This window comes from Theobroma cacao, chromosome 3 (assembly GCF_053813885.1).
Source record: "Theobroma cacao isolate CCN51 chromosome 3, ASM5381388v1, whole genome shotgun sequence".
Classification (NCBI taxonomy): Eukaryota; Viridiplantae; Streptophyta; class Magnoliopsida; order Malvales; family Malvaceae; genus Theobroma; species Theobroma cacao.
In genome coordinates, this window is record NC_142641.1 from 36225004 (window position 1) to 36245278 (window position 20275).

Genomic DNA, 20275 nt, shown 5'->3' on the forward strand with positions numbered 1-20275 from the left:
CCCATTTATGGCGATGGCGATCTGTCCTTGCCTCCTGGGTGCGTAATACAAATTAGAGATTGATATTTCGAGAACCCTTTGGACCACACGATGGTTTCTTGTACTTCTGGCAGTAACCTTTCTTCTTGAGCTTTTTAGAGTTATGTCACAGTGACCATGGGGCATCTACCTGTCCATGGTCTTTGAACTCCACTCCATAAATTAGTGTTAAGACAGCAACCTTTTAAATCATAATTTTTGTTGTTTATCATCTAGGAAACGTTCTTTTTCCCTCAATTCACACTTACCCAACGTGCTGCCTGCCAGAGCTGTCATCGCTTGAAAACGTGAAACTTTACAATCCTACACTGGTACGTCTCTTTGTTTTGGCTGATCGTTTTAAAGAAGCAACGAAATTCAACCAATTCCGTCAACGGCTTCGACTTAAAGATTGTCATCTGGCAAGGCTAAGTGACAAAAAGTTAATCCCACAACGCTTTACTACCTTTAATCAGTGATCTACATCAAGCTTCCTGGCGCCTAATGAACATTGATAAGATTCGTGTCAACTACTACAATCAATTTTACTAATCCTAACCATGAATTATATGGGGTCTGCATGAGTCCGAGTAGAGCCTACATGTACTCCTTGATCAATTACTCATCAATGGTGCAAAATTCTAGACTGTATACAATTAATTATTGGCGTAATTAACCCCGTTTCTATGGCTTGGAATTCAGACTGCCTTCCAGTGTTTCGACCTTGTCTGCGGATGCAATGTATTTAAGTTGCCATTCCTAATCCAGGGAGTCCAAACTTGGAAAATCTGAAGCAAATTGTATTTCATCAAAATGGCATTGTTTATTTTTTATACACGGTAATTCCACCGTTACAGCTGCAAAACTTGTAGCGATAGATAATGGAGACAACCGCAGTTCAACATTGCAAGCTATGCAACATGCAGCACCCAGAAAAAAAAAATTATTTGTTGATTTGGTATACTGTTGAGTCATGAGTACTGACCCAAAAGAAAGGGAAAACGAAATCAAGCACAAGGATTGCCTCCGAGCCAAACCCAAGTTGACCATTCAGTCCAAAAGAAAGTTGCATTGCCCGTGACATTTCATTTTATAAAATGGCAAAGTATTTAACAATGCTAATTGCCGGCTTTCCTCAAGTATGCTAACAAGCCCAACCCAGCAGCTACTGCAGCCCCCGCTGCAACAGCACTGTATGCAGCAGCCCAAGCATCAGAATGAGCATAATCCAAACTTCCCGAACTGGAACCCCTTCGACGACCTTGTTTTCCCGAATAGTCTAAATGCAATCTCAAACCCTGCAAAAATCATCAATCAGATGACTTCATTAAGCTGACAAATTCGATAAAAGTTGTCGCTGCTATAAATTAGATGCTGATTCTAAAACTCTCTTTGATACACTTGGAAACGTAAAATTTGCGAGAGGGATTAGACCTTTCAAGGTTTCCAATTGAGAAGAAAAAAATGAAATATACTAACGCCTAATGCCACCAATATCCACTATAGCTTACACTTGAGTTCAAGTCAGTCTGTCAGACATATATATCTGTCTAACATTATTAATTTGAATTTTACAAGTTTTCCATATAGTTAGAGAGTCATATAGTCCTAGCCATGTCAAATTTTTATCATAAATTGTATGTTATTGTTAGGGAAATGAAGAGTCAGAGTGAAGTCCACTGTAAAATGCTCTATCAGGTGTACATCCATATAAAAACACAGTCTAATCATACCTTCCAACCAACTAATTTTGCATGTTGCACAGCCGCTGAAAGATCATTGTCTGATGACAATACAACTTTGTCATGGTCTTCATCTTCATACTGCAGAGTGAACCCACCAACTAGCATAAATTTCTGAGAAAAAAATTAAATACCCAAATTAATCATCATAAAGTAATATTTTTTCCTATATCATACCAGAATTTGAGGCACACTGTCCCTATCAATGTCATCCTCCAGCCTCTGAAGGATTGCAGTTATTAGATCTGTCATACTTCGTGTATCTGTATCCAGAAGCAAGAAGCAAAAAACCTATTAAATACACTTTTTCTAGACCAATTGGTAGGTACAAATGCCGGGAGTTGATGAAGAATTAAATCTCTCCTATAATATCTCCTGAACATAATGCTCAGCTTTGGTGCCAAATGGCATGATCTTCCCACTAAAAATGTGCTATCAATGCAGCACCACTAACCAACTGTTAATCATACATAGATATTAACCAAAAGATCAGAGCCTGGACCAAATGAAGGATGAATTGTTGAAGCTGGTGTCATCTATAAGTTAACTTGGCCAAGAAATGTTATGTTTAGGCTGCACAGTTTTGACAAGTGAAAAGACAAACAACATCCACATGTGCCACATGCAAATCAAAACACCATATATTCATGGAGGTGCCTAGCTCATGAATAGCACTAGTAGCATACCACAAAGTAAATCTATGCATTCGCCCCCTTTTATCTTGTATTTTGAAACCAAATGTATTTGGCATACTGGACTATCATCCCACTAAAAAGTGCTATCAATGCAGCACCACTAACGAACTGTAAATCATACATGGATATTAACCATAAGATCAGAACCTGGACCAAATGAAGGATGAATTCTTGAAGCTAGTGTCATTATAAGTTAACTTGGCCAAGAAATGCTTTGGTTAGGCTGCAAAGTTTTGACAAGTGCAAAAACAAACATGCACATGTGCCACATGCAAATCAAAAGCCACATATTCATGGAGGTGCCTAGCTCATGAATAGAGCTAGTAGCATACCACAAGTAAATCTGTGCATTCGGCCCTTTTTATCTTGTATTTTGAAACCAAATGTATTTGGCATACTGGACGAAGGATAGGGAAGAGATCTTGCTGTCTCCCCTCCATCAGAAGCTAGCTTCAAGGAATTATCACTGAAATATCACTATCAACATGTCAATCAACACTGATGGCACAAATCACAACTATATAATCAGAAAGACATCAAAATAACAAACCTTCGTGTCTCATCATCATCTTCATTGGGAGGTAAGGCCATTGCAGAATCCCAAAACTTCTGCATCATTGTTGTGGTAGCCTCATTATTGATTCCAGAAGTACTCCCAACCTAGTTATTGAAGAAAATGATGAGACAATAACAAAAACATCATGCTTATCAAAAACAAAAAAAAACAATTATATACTTCTTAGAATTCTCATATCCATCTACAAAGATATTTAAACAAGTTTGTTAGGTGCTTTGGAATAATTGTTCATACACTACAGTTACTTATCCTGTAATTCTACTACTTCAAGAACACCAGAGTCTTAGAACGATACTGACTTGACTTACTGTGGCAACAGCAGCATGAGTAATGTGGAGTACATCAACAACAGCAACTATCTCTCCATCTGCATCCAACCACACAAACTTATAAAGAACTAGCTCAATGTACATACAACACTCTATTCTTCGCAAGATAGTAAATAATATCACCTCTATCTACCACAGGAAGGTGTAAAAATTTCCCATCATGCATGGTATGCAAGGCATCAACAATTGGTGTGTCAACTGTTGCACATTCTGGGTTAGGAGTCATGACCTGTACATTAAATCAAAGGCAAAATTATTAGAATTCAAGAATGTGCTTATTATAGAGGTTAAAAACGATGATCTGCTACCAAAGTGTATAAAGTCAAGTCATAAGAATAAAATTCTATGGACATAAAAGGAAATAAATCCAAAAGAGGCAAATACCTTCTCCACTAGTGTCGACTCTGGAGGCAGATTTTGTGATATTACCCGCATCAATATATCCTTCGAACTGGAAGTATCAAAGGCATAAATTACAATTTACACCATTGACAACTGTAACATTTAGATATAATAAAAACAAATTGGCAATGCTCCTTCCTTCTCTTCCTAAGCAATATATGGAACAATGTTGAATTACAATTTGATTCAAAAGAGACTCACGTTAGAATTCCTCGTGGTTTGTTTTCAACTGTCACAACTGCAGAGCTTAATCGAGATTCAAGCATCTTTTTTGCAGTCGCTAAAACTGAGTCAGTTGGTGAAACTGTTACAATCCTGAAAGATGGGCATCATGTTATTAAGCAAAGCTACTCATAATATCAGGTGTGAACAAAATATTATGTACAGAAGTTGCATAAAGCACCAAATAGATATACATGTACATAAATACATACATATATATATGTGTGTATGTATATATACACATACATACGTACATATATATATATAAGAAAGTATTACCTACTTTGAATTGTCTGAAATAATCGTAGACAGTGAGGGCCTGAACATACGCTCTCGAAGTGCCTCAATGAATGTATTCTGACCTGCATATCATCCCAAAAGATAGCATTGACTCAAAACACGCCGGCTAATAGCTAAACTAAAACCACAAAATGAATAATACAAGGACCAAAAGTAAAAGAGTAAAAGGCACACATAACAACTCCATTGAAGGCAAAAGATAACTTTATCCACCAACCAGCGAAAGATGCTCCCCAGTTTTTTTCAACACCTTCAACAGCTGCAGCAATAGCTTTTCCCTTTTCAGCTGCCCTTTCCATTCGAGCAATAGCATCATACAAACACTTAGCTATGTCGAGCAAAGCAATGACTTCCCCATTCTCTACAACAGGCAAGTGTCTAAATTTTCCTGTTCAGAAAAATACCAATACAATTTCAAAGAGTAAGGTATGAGAAAACATATCACGTAAGGTGGATATCCATCACAAAAAGCCAACCTTGTACCATCTTCTGGAGTGCCTCTACAGCAAGAGTGTCAGAAAGAACAAATACGGGGTTCCTAGTCATTACTTTGGAAACTGGTGTCTCCTCCAGATTAAGCTCCCGAGCAATCACTCTTGTTGCTATGTCCTTCAAACGTATAATCAAAAGAATAAATTAAGAAGAAAGAACATTCTTCTTGCTTCATTTAGTTGTCTCATTATATTTTGAGATTTAAGTGTATAGAAATTCGAAATTGTCCATGAGGATATAAGTCATACCTTGTCTGTGAGGATCCCACAAAGTAATGCATTAGAGTCAGTAAGCAATAAAGCATCAACCCTACGAGCAGCCATCCTACGGCAAGCCTCATAAATGCTTGTACTTTCAGGTACCGTCAGGGCCTTTGACAGTCGCAACCTCTTCACAGTACGTTCTCCAGCTAGTCCCCTATTAATATACAAGTCAAAACAAAAAGTTCCATTACTAATTTTTCAAGCTGAAATTTTAGATGAGTTAGAATCAGTAACCATTTGTCATCTCTGATTTGACAGAATATAAACATTTAAAACATGAACTTTCACAAATTATTAATGACTGCTTTGACTTTTTGATAAGTAGCATGGTTAATAGAAAATAGATGTACAGGTCCACTGTCTTCGCAAGCTGCTTCTACTCTTCCAGAATAAAAATTTCAAAGAATGAAGCCAGTCTCAAGAGGATGAGCATATTTAGAGTGAAGAAATGAACGTTCATGTTTATAGCAGTGCAACTAGCAGCAAAACACATATTGCACCAATTCTTCAACTTTACAGCAAAACCTGTGTCAGACACATAACGACCCCTCAAAGTGTGCACATCCTTATCAATAGAGAATATGACCCCCCAAATATAAGGGAAAAAATGAATGCTCCCATGTTGGACGCATTCCCATGTTTGATATGAAACCAAGCAACATAGGCAACACATACAAGAAAAAGAGGAAAAAAAAGATCATAGTTGCTAATGCCTTTTAACTCCTATCATGTTGAATGTAGCTGTCCACATCTCATTCCCTTATGCAAATGGCAGCCACCCGAAATAGGCACACACTTGCACTTTCAAGTCAATATTCAAGAGCTAACACCAAGTTTTAAAGAATAATCAGCAGAAAGATATCAAAAGAACTATCCAAAAGCACTGACAAATGCAACTACAGTAATGCATCTCTGAACGGGTAGTTTCAAAGCAGCTAACCTTATACAAACAGTAACAATTAAAATAAAGATTACTTTCTTTCAACAACAATTGATAAACACTAGTAGTATAATTAATAGCCTTTATTAATCCCTTCAAATTCAATAATTCTTTTTCTAAGTAAAACTTCCAAGAACTAAATTGTGCCGTATGCACATCACCCGCACGCACACACATACAAAAAAGAAAGAAAGAAAGAAAACCTTTAAAGTTTTCTTTATCAAAACTTCAATAATTCTTCAAGTTTCAAAACAAACTACTATTATTTTAATGATGACAAAAAGCAAAAAATAAAATTCTCGCAATAAAAACTTACATAGGACGAGAAGATGGTAAGAGTTTTCGGCCAGAGTCAGAACCTACATTCTCCGATGTTTTTTTCCTCCCTGACGCCGAGTTTACCACTGATAAACTTCGTCTCGATGAACCGCCTTGACTTGCCATCTCCAATACCTGCTAAACGTATAGAATTTCCAATTTTCTCATACGAAAGAAACGAGTAAAAACAAATTAATAAAATGAATTAACAACTTACCAGAATTTGAAACTTATTTGATTTTTATGCCAAATACAAAGATTCCAATCAAATCGCTAAATCCTCTTAAAATTACAGCTCGAGTTATTAACAAAGCAAAATGAGGACAGGTGAAGCGGGAAAATGAAGCGATTGGAAAGAAAAGTAAAGATTCTTTGGCCTCAAAAAAGCGGGAGATTTTTCGAGATTCGAGAAAAAAGGAACAAATCGTCGGTCGGGAATTTCGTCGGGAAACTTGGATTTTCCGGGAAAATGCACCGACCGGAGAGAGGTGAGAGAAGAAAGAATGGAAACGAAGCCCTAACAAATGGGAAGAGTAATAATAATTTGGAAAAGGGGAGCCAATGACACTTTGGCACGTGGGCTGGTTTTTAACTGAAATTGCTCCAATTTGACGGGATTTCGCGAGGTTTCCAATTTTTGAGAAAGAAGTTCGAATTTTCGATTGTAATTAATCGTAGGTAGCAGTAACAAAGTCAATTACAGTAATTACACCCTTTTAACGGTTTTTTTATGTTCCAACGACCTTTTATTTTTTTTCCTTTTTTGTTTTAAAAAGGTAAACTACAAATCTTTTGGCAATGGTTTAAAAGGTTTGTTTACATATATATATATATATAATTTACATAATTAAAACTGTTTTTATTATCAATAATGAGCTTTTCCATTTACAAGTAAATTATTTTCTCTATTTCAAAGTAAACGTTTTTAATAGTATTGTTTAAATTTTATCTTATTTTTTATATAAATATGTAATATATTATTTAATTTTAATAATTCATTTATTATGTAAAAGGTAATTTACCGGTGTTAAATTTGAATCTTAATATATTATAAAATTTAATTGTGGTCACTTATCGTAAAACAAAGACTTTTTGCCAACATTATTACTATGTTAATATATTTTTAAGTAATTAACATGTTTTAGTTTTTAAATTGTTTTATCAATATATAATTTAACCAAAAGAAAAACTTGACTTCATGAAAAAAATTAAATTTTTAATATGATAAATACGTCTATTTATTATTATATTAAATATTAAAATATAGAGATGAAAAATACAACATAAACACCTTATTGGGGAAATTTTGTTTCTAAACTTGGTAGTTAGCACAAACAGAATGGATGGTCCACTTCAGATTTCTTTCTCATTATTTTTATCATTTTTTTTACTTAAAATTGAAATAAAATATGTAAGAGACTTTACTTCAGACAAGTCGTATCATTGAATGTTTATTATTTTAATCCACGGTCATACATCACGCGAGCCGATCTTAGTTGACTTGGTAATAATTAATTAAAGCACGATGATAATAATATTGGTCTGATTAACCCTTTAAAAATATTGTAATACATAATATTAGTTTCACATTTTAAAAGATCATATGCATAATTCACATGATATTCAAATAAGTTTTTAAATTATTTAATAAAATTTAAATAAATTATTATTTTTTATTACGTTCAATCAAATCTTTATATTTTTATTTTAGATTAAATAAATTTTTATAGTTAATAATTTACTAATTATCATCGTTATTTAAAAAATTAATTAATTATTATTAGTTAAAATATCACTTGTCTTTTTATATCCACATGATATTGACATAACGTTAATGTGAAAGATAAAAAAATTACATGATTATGTAATTATGTTAAATTAATATATTAAGTCATCAATTACAATATATTAATATGTCACATCATTATTAATTATGATATATTAAAATATTACTTTGACGTCATACATATTAAAATGATAAATAATATTTTAATTAAGTTAATTATTAATAAAAAAGATTTAATTATATAAAAATTTAGTTGATTCAAAATAAAAATATAAAAACTCAATTAAATATAAAAAATATAAAAAAAAATTAAAAATTTTTAAAATATTGTACCTATATAGATTCATACATCTAAAAGTCCCTCGAACCTTGAAGGTAAAATATTTTGGCTAGCCCATCGCTTGTGAGCGATGTACCTTTCCAAGGCCCAAGCAGCATTGTGGCAACTACATGTGACTAACCCTTCTAGTGCAATCTTGATTGCCATTTGGTCCTTCATTGTGAATATTTTATTATAGCAGTAAGCAAGCTTGCTAAAACAATTTGTTGTAGTTTCCCCTTTATTTTTTTATCATTTTCTATGTAAAAAGCCTTAAGAGGCTAAAACAATTTAATTTAGCTGAGACAATTTCCTCATATAACACTAGTCCAACCAATACCTTGCTTCTTATCTCTACCATCAATGTTGCAGGTACCTGTTGCCTGGTCAACGTTTCCTTTGCCACAGCAACCCACCGTGCAAGTGGCGAAATAAAAATATATAGGATGTCCAGTCTTACCAGGTTAGCGGGTCTATAACTCTCTCACTACCATATTGCCGTTTCCTGGATAACAAACAGCCCATTAAAGCTAATGGTCAAGCCTTGGCTTTGAATTTTGATGCCAACGGTTTATTTTGGATACTAAGAGAAGGGGGAGATGCGTAACCCAATGGGGTAGCTTTCTTTTGTCACCAACCCGTGGATGCATTTCTTTGGACGAAAGAAAGAGACCTTTGCGTAAGAATTTTGCCCTAACGTGCGAGATTCGGAGACTTAAGTAGGGGAAAAACTAGTGGTGCTGCTGCTGCATGCCTACCTATGTATTCTATTGGAACAAAAGATAGGGAAAAAAAAACAAAAAGGAAGACAATCTCAAGAAACTACATTCATAAATTAGTCAATCTAATGGTGTTGGATGCCATACTACAATGCTTTCATTGAAAGGAAAGAATTTCAACATATAAGCAGCCTCTGCCATTCCCCTGTGTAGGAAACTTTGCTCTCTCTGAGACTTCTATATTCAAAGTATGCCAAAGCAAAAGCATCGAACCAGGCTTAGTGTAGCGGGTCCCATGTCACTTTTACATAGCAACAAGCTGACATCAAGCTCTTACAATACCCTCGAATTCACCTTTTTTGTTTCTCCATATGCTTATAATGTTCCATTGCAATTCTTGTAAGCATTCGTGGTTGTTGCTTTGACTGTTCCAGTTCCAGTGACACTCTTGCAGCAAAGCAAAGGCTCAGCAATGGTGGATTGGGCGCCTATTGTGATAGGGCTATTGCTCTTCATACTTCTCTCACCTGGCCTCCTCTTCCAGCTTCCAGGAAACACCCGGACTGTAGAATTTGGCAACTTCAAAACCAACGGGAAAGCAATTGTGATCCACACCATCCTCTTTTTTGGGCTCTTCACTATCCTCATTTTGGCAGTCGGCATCCGCATCTACACTGGCTAATTTTTGTACGCAGAAACAGAAGGGATCATCCAATGAGACCTGGTTGGCACTAAATTTTAACTTTTTTTTTTTTTTATTCTTTTCTATTTAGTTTGGTTGTGTTTTCTATGTGATTTCATCATCTCTCCCCTGTAGAAACTGCATAGTAATTCTTTGCTCTGTTTTTCATTGTGTGAGGCTTTTGTTTTTTTGCGGGTGACTGGTCGTGTCATTTCTTGATGGTTGACTCCAAATTAAGGTATTTTGTCATAGTCATGCTACATTTCTCTCTTTCTTTCTTTTTTTCAATTTGTGAAAGTTGCCATTTGTGGCAATCAAAATTGACAGGGGTTGCAGATGAAATTGGGATTTAATTATCAGTTACTAAGTCTGCAATAAAGCTGCAAATATATCGATTTATGTATTATACAGATAGAAAATACAATTGAGGAAATTAGTTATCAAATAATTTATAACAAATTCTTTAAGCTTTGTTTCAAAACTTAAGGAGATTATTTATCAAATGAGCCAACCCACCAATTAATAGAAGCATATAAATGGTGAATATGCGACGTGGCTTTGTTAAGTTGATAAAATTAGTATTGGGTTTTAACAATAATTTTGGTAATGCTTGATATCGCCTTGATTGTCATTGTCAGAAAATACGTTTTGAGAGCTAAAGGCCTAAACGAGTGCGGAATTTTGGCACATTGGTTCACCCATCCTTTCTAGGGCTTGGCCATCTTGTGGGCTTGGGTTTCTAACTTGTTAGCCTCCATTTTTTTTTTAACAATGTTGGTGGAAAAAAACATTTATGTAAATAAAAACTATATAAATGTTTAAAAATAAGATCCAAACTTAATACTCCTTCCATCCCATCCCATGAATATCATCTTGTTTGCATACTTTAGTTATTATCCTAAATTAATGTCTCGTTTAAAAGGTCAAAGAAAAATCATTCTTACTTTTCTTATTACCCTTAATTACAATCACTCAATTTTTTTTTTCTCTTTTTTCCAAGTAAATGGTAATTTTGTCAGGTCTAGTCGATAGTGTTTGTTTTCGTAGGTGATTATAAAATATTACTTCTGATGGTATACCTTCATTGCTACTCAATAATTTTGACCTAGCGCGACATGTCATGCAGCTATAATTAAGCATTATCATTGGTATTGTTTAGATTTCACAATTCATGTTCCTGTGTTTTAATTGTGTGGTATATATATAAAATATTTATAATTATATGAATAGATATAAATATAATATAATTAATTAAAAGTATTCATATACTAAATATAAATAAGGATATGTTTATTAAACATGTAACATGATACATATGATATTAACAAAAAAGATATAAATCAATATGTTAAAAGTGTATCGATCAAGTATTGAACAATATATTTCTTGTGGATTTTTTATGCGACTTAATTACTAAAAAACTGCTTTTTATTTATTTATTTTTAGTTGAAACATAAAAAACTATTTTTGTGGATTTTAAACTTCTTAATTTAGACTTAAAATAAAAAGAAAAAAAACAGATTCAGCTTTTCTATTTCCACAAATTAATTTTTTTAACTTTTAGTTAATAAATTAACATGAAAAATACATGTCTTATTTAAAAGTATATATTATTAAAGAGCATGTTGCAAGTTTAAATTAAAACAATAATTTTTTTAATTTGTGTCATATAATCCTCAATCATATTAATAAATATAACATTTTTAAATTTATTTTTTTATTTTATACTTTTACATGTTATTTAAAAATAATTTTAATTTTTTTATCATATTTTACGATATTTTATGATACACGATATGCGATATTTAAAAATAAAATTTAAATATATGATACATATTTTGATTTAATAACTATGAGAATTTTTAAAAATTCAAGAGTTTTGCTAAGTTTTTACATTATTTTCAGTTTTTAGTCCCTCCCTAAGACTCTAGCTTTTTTTCTATTTGTATTTGGCTATGTTGGTTTGGTATGCACATTGAGCTGTTGTTAAGGGCTTCCTTCTTTCTTGATTAAGGATGAAACTTGTAAAAGTTTTGGATTTGATTTTGCTTTTTAAATAAAAAAATTATATTAATTAATAAATTAAATATTTGAGTGCAAATATCTAAATTAATTAACACTAGATAAATATTCTTCTAATTTTGGTAAATTTTGGAGGTAAGAAAAAAAATTGTTAGTGACAAGTAACATCACACGAGCTCACATTGAGTTGTTGTGTGGACTTTGAACTCGGCTTGACAAAAGTTGACTTAAAAGTCAAGCGAGATCTGGTGAAAAGCATGTGCCGCAACCACGTTTTAAGGATAACATAAAGGCCTAAACTTGAAGGCTTTCTTAACCAAGTTGACCCACTAGCCCAATACTATGATCCCATTTCTCTCTCTTTTAATATTTTAATAACTGTTTATTTTTTATCTAAATAAACAAAATGAAAATGAGCACACAAATTTTCTCAATATCTTTAAATATCAAGCCTAAGATTTCAATTAAACAAGGTAAAAATCTTTATTATTTATTTTATTTTATGAAAAGGAGAGAAATCCGAAAGGACCCAACCAAGATAATCGCAGCCGTTGGAATCACAGCACAAGCAGCGGAGAGTCCTCACACGTTCGCTCGCTCGCTCGCTCGCTCGTGTCACGACACCCGAGAAGCATCCAATGTGAACGCAAACCCGTCTCGCTTCGTCTGTATCCTCTGCCCCATCTCCTTTACACTGCCATCACTCTTTTCTTCTTTCCTCTTTCCAAAACCTTTTTCACATTCTCGTTGTACTTTACTTTTTCTCCTCTTCTTCATCTTTATTCTTTCTGGCAAAAATCAAAAACCACAGGGGAGAGGGCAAATGGCAGATTGGGGTCCTGTCTTAGTGGCAACAGTGCTGTTCGTTCTGTTGAGTCCTGGACTATTGTTTCAGATACCTGGCAGAAACAAGGTTGTCGAGTTTGGGAACATGCAAACTAGTGGAGCTTCCATTCTTGTCCACGCTATTATCTACTTCGGTCTCATTACTATCTTTTGTATTGCCATTGGAGTTCACATCTATGCTTCGCAATGATCTTTGATTTTGTACCCTTAGTTTCTCATTTTTAATAGTTTTTTTTTGTTGTTATTTATGTTGATGTTCTTGTTGTTTTGATTTTGCTCGATCTGTAATCATGGAAGCGATGTCTTAAGTTATATAGTGTTTAAGCCTTTTTCTCTTTTGGTTGATCTGTGAAATGTTTTTGGGTTTGTAACTGAATAGAAACGAAGCATATTTTTCATTTGGGAGTTTGTGATTTGTATTTTTGCCAAGTTATGGGTGCTTATCTTATTTCTGTATAGAAAAATGCGGGATTTGATCGGTAACTAAAAGATGAAAATCAGACAAGAGGAACTACCACTAATAATTGAATGAATGATAAAGATGTGAATCCAGTCCAACTGCATTTCCCTTGATTTACTGCCTTTTTCAAGGCTATGTTTTGTGACCATGACACATTCCCATCTGCTTTGTTTGTCCGCCTTTGGAGGAGGATATGTTTGCTCCACCACTCTCACCAACAACTTGGGTTGGGAGGTGCTGGGGTTTGACTAATTAAAACTTGGACTGAGATAACACTTCTCGCTGAGCAAGCCTTCCAGTGACTGGGCTTAGCCCTTAACAAAGCTTCAAACAAAAGTTGAAATTTCAAAATCTTTCTCTGGCAAAGTCCATTTATGAGTCTAACACATGATCTTTGCAAGTAAGCTGTAATATTAATAGATTGGAAGCTTTGTCGGTAGTAAAATCTTTTGTGACTCTACTAGGAATTTATAAAGAAATTCCATCTCTAATGATTTCTTTTCGTTTTTCAGCTCATATTAGCTCAAGTCACGAGAGAAGATTCACATTTAGACCACATGAAAGGTAAGAAGCATTAAGCTCTGTTCAAACTTAGGCTAGAAGAATGAGCAATCAAGCTTGTTGGGCTTTTTTTTCATAGTTTAAAAAGTAGGTCAAACTTGCTAAGTATCTTATGAATTAGGGATGTTAACGGGATAAGTTATCTGTTATTTTTTGGGTATCTTAATATGAACTCTATGTTTTAATAAGATCTTTGAATTCTATAAATATCCGATTGAATTTTGAAATTATTATCCAACCTCGTACCCAATATCTTAAATATTATCCATTAAATATTTGATTAAAATAACATTAAAATCAATATTTATATATATTAATAACAAAAAATTAAATTAATAAATTAAAGTTAATTCATAAAAAATAAATTAAAATTTAAAATCATATTAATAACAATCAATGAATTTTAGTAAGTATTACACAAATTATAAAAAATTTATAAAAACATAATATATAAAAAACTAAAATGTTGTTATGAATATTTTTGTTTATATATAGATTTGAATGTAAATTAAATTAAATGAAAATTAAGATTTAATCTATCCATTTAATCCTTTAGTATTATTTTCATTTTATAAATTCTATCTAGATGAGAGGTTATTAGCTTATTTATCTTTACTTCAGTCATAAATACACACTTGAATAAGATATTCTTACTCCCTCTAAATACTTTTTCTCATATTTCTCTCATAGTTGGTTTTCAAGTTATATTTCATAACACGTTATCAGTATGATTTTCTAATTTCTCAAGTTTTGGTGTTATTTTGTTTTCATCATCTTCAAGTTTTAAAAAAATTTCAATTATTAGGTTTTGATTTCTGATTTTAGCAAATCAGGTATATCATTGGTATTATTTTGTTTTTATCATCTTTAAGCTTTAAAAGGATTTAAATGGTTAGTTTTTAATTTTTGGTTGTAGCAAATCGGTAAGTGACTTGATATCTTTTTGATGTTTTCATTCTCTAAAAATCAACCTTAATATGAATTTTACTATTGTGTAGTATTTTTATTATTGAGCAAAATAACAAGCTATTAATGAAAAATTATAAATTTATCTATTTCTTGAAATGAATGCAACATCATTTAACAATTATGGTTATGAACATGAAAGATGTCGTTATAGTAATTTATATTAATCACTATTCTAATTTTTAGAATAACTTTACGCTTTAATAGTGGATGTATAACTTTACCCATCAGGAGTAGATGAATGCTTTTAACTCACCAGGAATAGATGAATATTTTTCACTCACTAGAAGTGAGTGAATAGTGAAAGAGATATAAGAAAAAGACAAAATTGTATAAAATAAAAAAAATATAGAAGATATCTTGTCAAAGCCGTTGGTCATGTACCTATTGTTCGTCTTGAATTTTATCAAGTATCACTATAAGCTAACCATGGCCAAGTTGATATAACACATCAAGATGTTGGTAATGGAAATATCCAAGAATGAAATTTCTTAATAGTAGTTGATATATTTTAGTATAACTATATTATGAACATATTTTAATATTTTCTTATTATATTTAAATGATATGTTCTTATTATGTATTTTAATTATATATTTAATGTTCTTTCATGTTAAGTTATAAGCTTCTTATTATATAAATCTTTTTTTTGAAGAAAAATATGGATATTCATTTTGTTAGATCCAAGATCCATGATGTAAATATATGTCTAGTAGACATTGCTACAATGCATCATATATTTAAAGATAATAAATATTTTTCTCACTTGACAATAGAAGAAACCAATATCAATACAATATCTGGTAGTATAAGATTAATTGAAGGTTCTAAAAGAGTCAATGTTTTACTACCTGAGGAACAAAATTTATAATAGAGGATGTATTATTTTTAATGTCTTCAAATAAATTTATTAATTTTTAAAGATAGTTATCTGAATGGATATCATATTGAACAACGAATGAAAGAGATACTTAATACTTCTATATTATAATTATTATCTCAGGTAAGAAGTGTACATTAAAAAAAATTACCTGATTTTGATCTATGGATTGTACTACATGAATACTAAAATGATTGAAACTTATGCTATAGAAAACCAAAAGTTTACTAATGATTTTAATATTTGGCATGACCGGCCCGGATCAATAATGATGTGAAAAATTATTGAAAATACATGTAATCATCCATTGAAAAATCAAAAGATTTTTTAATCTAATAAATTTTCATGTGTTGTTTGCTTAGAATGTAAATTAATTATAAGGCCATTACTAGTTAAAGTTGGGATTGAATCCTCTACATTTTTTAAATATATTCAGGATGATATATGTTGATTCATACATCCACCATATGGACCATTTACATATTTTACAGTTTTAGTCAATGTATCGACTAATTGGTCACATACGTGCTTATTGTCAACTTGCAGTTTGGCATTTGCAAGATTACTTGCACAAATAATTTGTTTGCAAGCACATTTTTTTTGATTATGTAATTAAGACAATTGTTCTTGATAATGCTGATGAATTTAGGTCTCAAGCTTTTATATTGCATATTAGTTGAAATAATTGTTGAACAATTTGTTACTCATATTTATACACAAAATGGTCTAGTAGAATCATTTATTAAATGCCTCAAATTGATTGCAAGGCCATTGCTTATGGAATCTAAACTCTTAATTTCTGTTTGGGGCATGTCATTTTGGATGCAACAACACTTGTATGCATGAGGCCAAAGAGTAATTATAAATTCTCCCTTTCAGTAGTTTATGGTCAAAAACTAAATATTTCTCATCTAAGAATTTTTGAAAGTGCTGGAATATGTTCCAATTGCTCCACCATAACACACAAAGATGGGTCCTCAAAGGAAGTTAGGAATATATATTGGATATGAATATCCATTTATAATTAAATATCTAAAACCCTCAACAGGAGATTTATTCATAACAAAGTTTGTCAGTTGTCATTTTGATGAAACAATTTTTCTAACATTACTAAGAGAAAATAAGCAGTTGAAAAAGGAAATATCTTGAAATACATTATCATTATTTAATTTTGATCCTCACACAAATCAATTTGAACTTAAAATTCAAAATATAATTCATTTGTAAAATAGAGCAAATTAGTTGCAAGATGTATTTATTGAGGTAAAAAGAATAACTAAATCTTATATACTATCTGCAAAGGCTCTTATTAAAATTAATGTCCCTATAGGACAAGGCACACTAGAAGCGTGGAAGATCAATCGGTTTTAAAATAAAATTCTCAAAAAAGAAAAGGAACAAATATTCAAAATGATCAACAAAATTTGAATCATCGAGAAATTTATTTAATTAAATCAAATATATGGATTAAAGCAATCTGTACGCATATGGTATGATCGATTTAGTGAATATTCGTTGAAAGAAGGCTATAAAAATGATCTTATATGCTTATGTATTTTTATAAAAAGATTCGAATATAAATTTGTCATAATTACTTTTTATATTGATAACCTAAACATTCTTGAAAGTTCTGAAGAGTTATTAAAAGTCGTGAATTACTTAAGGAAAGAATTTGACATAAAAGATCTTGACAAAAAAAAAAACTAAAATTTTGTTTGAGTCTTTAGATTGAGCACTTGACAAATGAAATTTTTATCCACCAATCAAATTATATAGCAAAAGTGCTAAAATGTTTTATATGGACAAAACACATCAATTGAGTTTACCAATAGTTGTTAGGTCACTAGATGTGAAAAAAAAAAATCATTTCCAACTTCGTTAGGATCATGAAGAATTTTTTGGTCATAAAGTACCATATCTTAGTGATATTAGAGCACTAATGTATTTTGCCAGTAATACACAACTTGATATATCATTTGTTGTAAATATTAGTAAGATATAATTCTTCTTTAACTCAAAAACATTGAAATGAAATTAAACATATACTTCGATATCTCTGAAGAACAATAGACATGGACTTATATTACTCAAATGTATCAAAATTAAATTTAATTGGTTATGTAGATGTAAAATATTTATTTGATCCACACAAAACTTGATTCCAGACATGTTACTTATTCATATGTGGAGCTATGACTATGTCATGGTGTTCTGTGAAACAAATTATAGTTGTTACTTCTTCTAACCATGTAGAAATTTTAGCAGTTTATGAGGCAAGTCGTGAATGTGTTTGATTAAGATTTGTAAATCAACATATTCAAGAAACATGTGGCTTATCAACTAAGAATGAAATTTTAACAACATTATATGAGAATAATACTGCTTGCATAACAAAGTTAAAAGAAGGATACGTTAAAGGCGATGGAACAAAACATATTTCACTAAAAAATTCTTCTTTATGATCTCTAAGAACATGGTAATAGTAGTGTTCAACAAATTTGTTCAAGTGACAATTTAGCAGATTTGTTCACCACAGCCCTTTCTACTACAATATTTGAAAAGTTAATAGAAATCATTGGAATGCGTAGTTTTAAATATCTTTAATAATGCAGTCGTCAGAGGAGCAAAATACTAAGGGTACTCTTTTCCTTCATCAAGATTTTCTCTATTGGATTTTTCTTGATAAGGTTTTTAATGAGACAATATTTTAAAAGTGTTTTCTTGAAAATAATTATGTATTTTTTTTCCTTCATTTGGATTTTTTTCCATGAGGTTTTTTCTTTGTAAAGTTTTAATAAACATATTCTTAATACAATAGATATTTAAGAAGGAGTGTTATGACTATTTTTGTGAATATCTATTTATGTTTTATATATATATATCTAGATTTGAATGTAGATTAACTTGGATGAAGATTAAGATTTAATTTATCCATCTAATCTTTTAGTATCATCTTCATTTTACAAATTCTACTTAGATAAGAGGTTATTAACCTATAAATAGGCCCTCTCAATTTATTTGTAAATAAACACTAAAATAAGATCTTTTTACTCTTTTTAAATATTTTATTTTATATTTTTCTTATAATTATTCTTTCAAATTATATTTCATAATAAATTTAATATTAAAATTATTATTGATAATCAAGTTCGAATTGTAGGTATCTTAAAACTACTAACCAAACCTTACCCGAATTTGTGACGAATAATATTTTTACTATTTAAATTTGATTATAAAATATCTTAATTTTACTTAATCAAATCAAATGATATAAGGTACTTGATTATAAAATACATGTTCCCGTCCCTACTTATGATTCGTATCTTGAGCTCTTATCTGGCCCGGAATACATGGACACAAGGTCATGGAAAAAGAAAGAAAGAAAGAAAGAAATAATCTCATCATAAACCACCTTTTCCTTTTGTTTGTAAGTGACATCGGCAAGATGGTCCTGAACCACAGCACTTTGGCTTTGTCCACAGGGTGTGGGGGCTGTCGGAGGTTGAAACTGAAAGTGGAAACATTGAGGTTAAGCAACCCCACCTGTCAATATCCCTAACGCAAATGGTGGATCCACGAATAGTTGCTGTGCCCCTACAAACCCTATCGAGGTTTTCCGGTTTTTCTTCTTTCTGATAAGTCAAAAGTGATGAGGAGAGTTCAGTTGATCTTTCAAGTCTTCTTCATTCTTTCTACAGCGATCAGCATAAGATCCCTTATATGAGATGCAAAACTTAATTATGGTTAATTAATTGTCGCTCGTGCATATTACTTTATAAAGGTTTTAACTACACACCAAAGACCTAAAGGGCTAAAGTGAAGGTGAGTTGAACATGATCAAATGATAGTATTTGGCTTTTGAGCAATAAAAAACAATAGTGGGGGCTTCACTAGACTGGAAGATTTCTGGCTTAAATTGACCTTCAGCAAGAGACATATCGACACCTGTCTTCCCAAGTTTTTAAAAACTCTAAGAAGAAAACAAAAAAGCCCAACGTCAGATTCATAATTGCCATTTCCAAAAGGGTATCATGATGGGATTCACTAAAGCTTTTCCGACTTTTTATCCCATCCCGCAAATAATAAACCTCCAATCTTCCCCAACATTTCAATCAATCAATTAATTTTGCATAACACGTGTCGATCACTCCTTTGACCAAATAGAATCATTCGATTGTACCCCGACCCATACGTGTCGAACGCCAGATATATTGTCAGTGAAAACGCGAAGCAGGGGCTGTTTCCTGCTGTCTCCCCGGCCTTCTCGTTGTTCGACATAGATTGCTTGTTGTGGCCGTTAATTAGCACCCCATTGCTTTAACTGCCCAGCCCTCTCGGTTGACACAGGTTCATGCATGCGCCAACTCCAGCATGTCACATGCACTAAACCGAACTAGTTTACTCTCTCTTCATCTTTTTCTCACCTTAATTACAAGGGTAAATTTTATTCAAGTTCTCAAGTTTTTGTTATTATTCAATTCAACTCTATTAGATTTGAAGATGGAACATTCCATCTCAAAATAATAAACAGTGTTAATAGATGTGATGAATTTATTAAACTATTCATAATCTTAAATGTTGAAATACTTTTTTGCATGATCCTCCATATTCTTTTTTTATCCATAATAAGAGAAAAGTGGCAAAACAAAAAAACTTTGAACACATAAAAAAACAAAGAAAACATTTATCAATTTCATTAGTTGTGGAAAGATTAAACTCTAATTGGATGTAATTTG

The 20275-nt window shown here is 31.8% G+C and overlaps 3 protein-coding genes across 5 annotated transcripts; 2 read left to right on the forward strand and 1 right to left on the reverse strand.

Moving 5' to 3' along the window:
- Nucleotides 1-797: 797 nt before the first annotated feature.
- On the reverse strand, nt 798-6855 carry LOC18605119 (CBS domain-containing protein CBSCBSPB5). 3 transcript variants are annotated; one of them, XM_007037938.3, is made up of 15 exons: nt 6516-6855; nt 6297-6433; nt 5026-5194; nt 4762-4894; nt 4503-4673; nt 4269-4347; nt 3965-4078; nt 3746-3812; nt 3485-3590; nt 3341-3399; nt 3006-3115; nt 2788-2921; nt 1938-2023; nt 1752-1841; nt 798-1316 (listed from the first exon to the last, which is right to left on the reverse strand). In XM_007037938.3, the coding sequence occupies exons 2-15, from the start codon at nt 6422-6424 to the stop codon at nt 1137-1139; spliced, it is 1626 nt and encodes a 541-aa protein (XP_007038000.3). In that variant the 5' UTR covers nt 6425-6433; nt 6516-6855; the 3' UTR covers nt 798-1136. The 3 variants fall into 3 exon arrangements, with proteins under 3 accessions (XP_007038000.3, XP_007038001.3, XP_017973733.2); XM_007037939.3 differs by having other exon boundaries at nt 3332-3399; XM_018118244.2 differs by having other exon boundaries at nt 3332-3399; nt 6297-6436.
- Nucleotides 6856-9344: 2489 nt separating this feature from the next.
- Nucleotides 9345-10171, forward strand: LOC18605120 (uncharacterized). The gene has a single exon (XM_007037942.3). It carries the CDS (start codon nt 9595-9597, stop codon nt 9802-9804), a length of 210 nt encoding a protein of 69 aa, XP_007038004.1. The 5' UTR covers nt 9345-9594; the 3' UTR covers nt 9805-10171.
- A 2130-nt stretch (nt 10172-12301) lies between these two features.
- LOC18605121 (uncharacterized) lies at nt 12302-13070 on the forward strand. Its single transcript, XM_007037943.3, has one exon. The coding sequence runs from the start codon at nt 12329-12331 to the stop codon at nt 12860-12862; it is 534 nt and encodes a 177-aa protein (XP_007038005.3). The 5' UTR covers nt 12302-12328; the 3' UTR covers nt 12863-13070.
- The last annotated feature ends 7205 nt before the right edge of the window (nt 13071-20275 follow it).